General features: G+C 39.5%; 2 protein-coding genes across 2 annotated transcripts; one reads left to right on the top strand and one right to left on the bottom strand.

The window, feature by feature from the left end:
• The first annotated feature begins 232 nt into the window (after positions 1 to 232).
• On the top strand, positions 233 to 2,056 carry LOC128733759 (zinc finger protein 160-like). Its single transcript, XM_053827536.1, has 2 exons — positions 233 to 560; positions 637 to 2,056. Exons 1-2 carry the CDS (start codon positions 271 to 273, stop codon positions 2,015 to 2,017), a joined length of 1,671 nt encoding a protein of 556 aa, XP_053683511.1. The 5' UTR covers positions 233 to 270; the 3' UTR covers positions 2,018 to 2,056.
• A 147-nt stretch (positions 2,057 to 2,203) lies between these two features.
• On the bottom strand, positions 2,204 to 4,255 carry LOC128733760 (uncharacterized). The gene is made up of 3 exons (XM_053827537.1): positions 4,011 to 4,255; positions 3,281 to 3,953; positions 2,204 to 3,212 (listed from the first exon to the last, which is right to left on the bottom strand). The coding sequence occupies exons 1-3, from the start codon at positions 4,108 to 4,110 to the stop codon at positions 2,420 to 2,422; spliced, it is 1,566 nt and encodes a 521-aa protein (XP_053683512.1). The 5' UTR covers positions 4,111 to 4,255; the 3' UTR covers positions 2,204 to 2,419.
• Positions 4,256 to 5,504: the final 1,249 nt, after the last annotated feature.

The raw sequence follows: 5,504 nt of genomic DNA, 5'->3' as shown, positions 1-5,504 counted from the left end.
GTGCAGTGAAGTTCTGGATCGACAGAACTATACGATGGTGTATATGGTTAAGCTCTAAGTCTGTGACCGATAGTGATGTTTCCCTGTATGAAATAGTTTAGAGAATAATCGATATAGTGTGTTTTCATGGTTTTTATGCTACGTCTAATACGTCATATGTGAATGGCCACAATGCTGTCATATGTAATAAGAGCGACAAGAAGACGAGTTATGTTTTCGTTATTCACTGTATCTTCCAGGGTGCAAGTACTGAACCGTCCGTGCTAAAATATGAATTTTAGCATAATTTGCAGAATGTGTTCCGAACAGAACATCAAACTGAAATCGATTTTTAGTAGCGACTACGTGGAGCAAAATTTGTTAAATATTATCACCGATATATTACAACTTTCAGTCAGTGCGAACGATGAACTTCCTTCCGGAATATGTGCCCAATGTGCTAGTCAACTGTTTGATTTGCAAAAAACGATACAAAAGTTCCGACGGAACGAGCAAATTCTTCGAGATCGAATTTTGGATCATACAATTCGAAACTCTGAGGAAGTTGAAAGAAACCAAGAGTAAGTTTTGTTACTTAAAGATATTTTAAATCTTGTCATTGTTTCAAGGGGCTTTAATAAATAAACGTATTTTTAGACTTGTTCTACTGAAACAAGAGCCATACGACATAGAAAATTCACTGGAGATTGAAACTAATCCCGTTGAAGACCTTCCTGCAAATAAAGAAATTAAAGATCAGGAAAACACTGACACAAGAAAAGAACGAAAAAAACAAAATGAGAATCAGTCACATCTTGCCAAACCCAGAACCACATCTATCACTAGCAGGCCAAAGCAAAACGACAATAAATGTTACATCTGCAAAAGTGAATCTATGGTATCTGGAAAAGCGCTCCTGGATCACCTTGCAACACATACGGATCTAATTCCCTACACCTGTTCCGAATGTGAAATGGAAAAAATCATTCTTATGACTGTAAGATCGTTAAATTTGCACAAAAAAATGCACGCCCAACCCGTAAAGTGTAAATACTGTGACCGGAGATACAGTGACGAAAGAGCACGCGAAGGTCACGTGAAGACTTTTCACCTGGGTGAAGGCGCTCCCTGTCCGTCTGCCTGCGAACAGTGTGGAATCGTTTGCAGTTCGGCGGCAGCACTCAAGCGCCATCTCCGTGATCACAAAAATAATTTAAAATGCGATCAGTGCGATGAGATATTTCACCGGAGGTACAAACTAAAGGAACACGTTGCACGAGTGCACGAAAATCAACCAACAGACATATTTGAATGCAATGTTTGCCATCGAGTAGTGCACTCTCTTGGAAGTTACAATGCTCATTTGAAAATGCATATCAGTGGCAAAACATATCAATGTGAGTTATGCCCGATGAAATTTCATACCGCTGGAAATATGCGCCTCCATAAGAAAATTCACATCGACAATCCCAATTATAAACCACACAGAGATTGGAGCGGACATTACACGGTGCATCATGAACCAGGACAAGACAAAATTTTCTCTTGCAAGCTGTGTGGAAAAACCTTTACGAAATCCATTATACGGATAAGCAATCACCTCAAACTGCACTTTAAAGAGATCGAGTGTGACCAATGTCAGAGGAAATTTGTGAACGAATCACAATTGAAAGCTCACTATGCAGTACATACTGGCATACGACAGCACAAGTGCGGGTACTGTGCTAAAGACTTCATGCACAAAAGCAACCTCAGGCAGCATTTAAAACTACACCGCAATGAGCAAAACTATGCCTGCGAATTTTGCGGAAAACTGTTTACGTACAGGGAAAACATGAAAACACACATCCGTATCCATCATCTTCAGGAAAGTCCTTACGCATGTGACCCTTGCAGCATGAAGTTTGTCGACGACGCCTCGCTCAGCAGACATATGACAGCATGCCATGCGGAACCATATCAACCAGCGGATTTGGGGCCGCCACCCATCATGGGAGTAATCGAGAGCACAAATCATGCGGCAAAGAACGAAAGCTAAACATGGACTACGAGTTTTTAAATATCAAGGCGACATACATTATACCTTCCATAGTCAAAGATGTTGTATAGTAACTATATTAAAAAAATTAAATCAAATTAGCCTACAATTGTCTTTCAATTAGTATAAATTCGATTTCGTTCAAAATTCATTACCAAATATACGTTAATAAATCTGTAAAGTTAGTTACGTAAACGATATAGAGTGATTTGCTTGTATTTTCTTTAAGTTCTTCACAAATAACATTTACTAAGCCATTTTTTTATCAAATTACTATTTCAGGTATCGTTGAAAAATTTACATTTATGTTCAAACGTACCCCAATATTCCTTATCAATTAAATAGCTGTAACAAAGTAATTACTTACCGTTAAACGAATTAATAATTCAGCAAGCCTCGCATCTAGTTTTGCGTTGGCGAAAATTCCGGGTTCCAGAAACCGACCGGTGTCTCGTGCAATTGTACATTTCGGCACTCACGGCAGTTTCGCGCCATTTTCGAACGTATCACATCCGCCGGTAGGCCACAATGTACCAGAAAATCATAGTGCTTAGTGCACTCATCACAACGACGCTCTCCCAGTGGTTGCTTGGAAGCCGTTGGCGACTTAGCCTTCTTGGGGAAAGCAGTCTGCAGTAATTCCGACGGTGTTGGGGCCATTACGTTCAGCACGGATTGGCGCGATTGCTCTTGCTTGCGGCGTTGCTCATGAATCGCCTCCATAAATAGATCTTTCTTGCTTGGTTGCGTCTCCTCGATGACAATCACCTCCGCCGATGGGGGCTTTACGAATAGGACACTACTTGTGTCTCCATCGATGGCATCGTTCTGTTCAGTTTCTTTGGCTAAAACCGGATCTATGGCAACTGCAGGACTCGTCTTTGGAGGAAAATTTTCCTTTTTCACTCGAGATGGAAAACATGTTTGCCGAGTCAAACATTTTTCTGCCTCCGAGAAATATGTCTGATCGTTATCAAAAACATCATCTTCGGAAGAATCTGGTTGTTTTTGATTCTTTATTGCTTTTGGTTCAACAATCAGTGAAGATTGTTCTCGTTTTTTGACGCTTTTAAGAAAACGCGAACCACTAAAGGAAGTGGGACTCGGAACGACAAATTCATCGAAATAGGTCTCATCGCCATCGGTATCTGACTTATTCAAGTTGTCAGGAAAACGCAGCTTAGTTTGACGCAACCTAAAACAGTCGATCTGCATATTAGTAAAGAACATAAATGGGACTAAATAGAAAGAATACTTTGATACCTAGTTCGATTCAAAAGCGAACCATTCTTTCCAGTACTCGTAGGAGTTCGCTTTGTGTTGGATTCTATTCCACTTATTGTACCAGGAGTACCTTTTTTGATAGTCCATTTTCCAGTAGGAGCCAAATTTTCCTGCAGTTCCGTAGTTGTTCTCTGCGGTGTAATCATCTTTGTCCTTACGGGAAGCTGGTGGATTTGCTTACTTGTTTCTGGAGATGTTTGAAAAGCGGAAGAAAATCTACTAAGCGATAAATTGTGCTTCTTTTTCTTCTTATCAGACTCCGAAGGTTTCTGGTCTCCTTTAGCAGATGTATCACAGAGGTCAGTTTTAATCCAATGCTTTCTTGATGGTGTATGCTGGATGTTATCATTATCCGCTGATCCTTTCGGCGACAAAGGATATCTCGTTGGTGTCTGTGTAAGTGCAAAGAATGTTTCATCTGAATCCGGTAGCTCAATATTTTGATTTAGAATTGAACTGGAAATCTCCGGGTCAGATTTATTGCGTACAGTTGATGGCTCGTCTACCGTACGGACGAAATTTGTGGGTGAATCAATAGAATTAGCTTTGCGCTTTTTCTGAGATGCAACAGGTGGAGTTTGATGATGCATTTTTAACTGCTCGAAGATATCATGATAATGTCGACTAACATCTGTTGTTAGAGCTTGCATTTCTACATAAAACATTGTTTAACATAAACGTTTAACATTAACGTAATAAGGCCACTTACTTATAATTGTTTCATATAAGGTACCAAAGAGTTGCATAAAACTTTCGTGAACCTTGCGGTGCTCGCAAAATTTTTCAAAGAGAATGTCGTGATTAATCATTGCGTATCCGGTATTCCGATGATCTACCAAAACAAAAGTATCCGTTCGATTTTAAGAAATTGCAAATTACCACTACCGCGCCAAAAGAAATAAAAGCGGAAAAGCCGAAAAACAAATTTATTTAAAACACCAAACCCAAAAAAAAACAAAGCAAAACATGTACGGCGATCGGCGATCCGCGATGTTACGCTTCCAAAGATGCCAGATTTTTTCTGAAAAATTATCTGGAACAGCCCGAATAAATCTGCTTGAAGTCCGAAAAAATATTAGCGTTTGTGTCCAAGTTTGTGTTTTTGGTGTTTTTGCTTAGGTCAAACCTCAAGTTACAAGCGAACGGCTGTCAAAACGTTTGTTATTTTTCACTTAGGTTGAACTTAGTTTCGCTCTAAGTTGAACTTTTAAGACGATGATTTCGCTCTGGGATTTTCTACAGTGTCAACCCCGCTATTAACAATACACTGAAAACCCGAAAACGTTTGTTTATTCTCCCAGAAATGATTTTTTTATTCAGTGGTCGGGTTGGAACTAACCCAGATTGAAAAACAAAAACGCATAATGGCAGATCGCATAAACTGCGTTCGTAATATTTAAACAGCATTTTTAACATTTCGTATCGAGCAGCTTGTCGAGCAGTTACGGTATTTCCAGAAAAAGAAAATCTGGCATCTCTGGGTCTGTCACTGTCAGAGGCACCCATGAAGTAATTTGCGGTTTCGTCACCAACGAGAATGACATTTGCTGAGGATCGCTTATGTAGGAGTGAGAGGGGAGCAAAGAGTGGAGGAGGGGATCCGGGAGTTTGGAATTTGATGTTGTTGATATTACTCCTACTGCAAACAGCCTCAGCGAGGGCCTCAGCTAATGTCAAAAAATCTTTATATGTGTGCGTGGTGGAATACTTCATGGGTGGATGCATCCCTATGTACACTATTACTTAGGTACGGCAAACGCGGCATGTTTGTGTTCGTAATATGCTGAAAAGTATAGGTGTATTAGTGTCATCGTTGTACGGCACAATGTTTATGCTTTTTTATGCCCGTACACTGAGAAAAAAACCATGGTAATGCGAAACATGTATGCATGGTCATCTTAACTATATTGCAATATTGTAGCGCTTACCATGATTATTGTCAACTTGAGGAGTTTCGTGGTTAAAACTACTATGACAACAAGCAAATCGCTGACTATTTCCGTGGTTAAATTGACTTTTCTCTCATACTTCTAATGACAATATTTTTGCAGCTTGATATAACAATATTGAATTGTCAACAGGACCATAAAATTGGTAACTTACTAACTGTAAGAATATCATGGTAGTTTTAACATTTTTATGGGTTATCGTAACAGTATAAGTTTAGTGCTTTTCAACCGACTATGGAAACGCGTTTCTTGAT

Source organism: Sabethes cyaneus, chromosome 2 (genome assembly GCF_943734655.1).
Source record: "Sabethes cyaneus chromosome 2, idSabCyanKW18_F2, whole genome shotgun sequence".
Classification (NCBI taxonomy): Eukaryota; Metazoa; Arthropoda; class Insecta; order Diptera; family Culicidae; genus Sabethes; species Sabethes cyaneus.
The sequence above is the reverse complement of the archived record's forward strand: the minus strand, read 5'-3'. Positions and strand labels throughout refer to the sequence as shown.

Excerpts from the sequence above, each read along its gene's own strand:
- LOC128733760 (XM_053827537.1), bottom strand. The coding sequence starts at position 4,110 with ATGATTAATCACGACATTCTCTTTGAAAAATTTTGCGAGCACCGCAAG. Across the intron at positions 3,954-4,010 it reads CTTATATGAAACAATTATAA|AAATGCAAGCTCTAACAACA; the intron begins GTAAGTGGCCTT and ends TGTTTTATGTAG. Across the intron at positions 3,213-3,280 it reads TCGCTTTTGAATCGAACTAG|GTTGCGTCAAACTAAGCTGC; the intron begins GTATCAAAGTAT and ends CGACTGTTTTAG.
- LOC128733759 (XM_053827536.1), top strand. The coding sequence starts at position 271 with ATGAATTTTAGCATAATTTGCAGAATGTGTTCCGAACAGAACATCAAA. Across the intron at positions 561-636 it reads GAAGTTGAAAGAAACCAAGA|ACTTGTTCTACTGAAACAAG; the intron begins GTAAGTTTTGTT and ends ACGTATTTTTAG.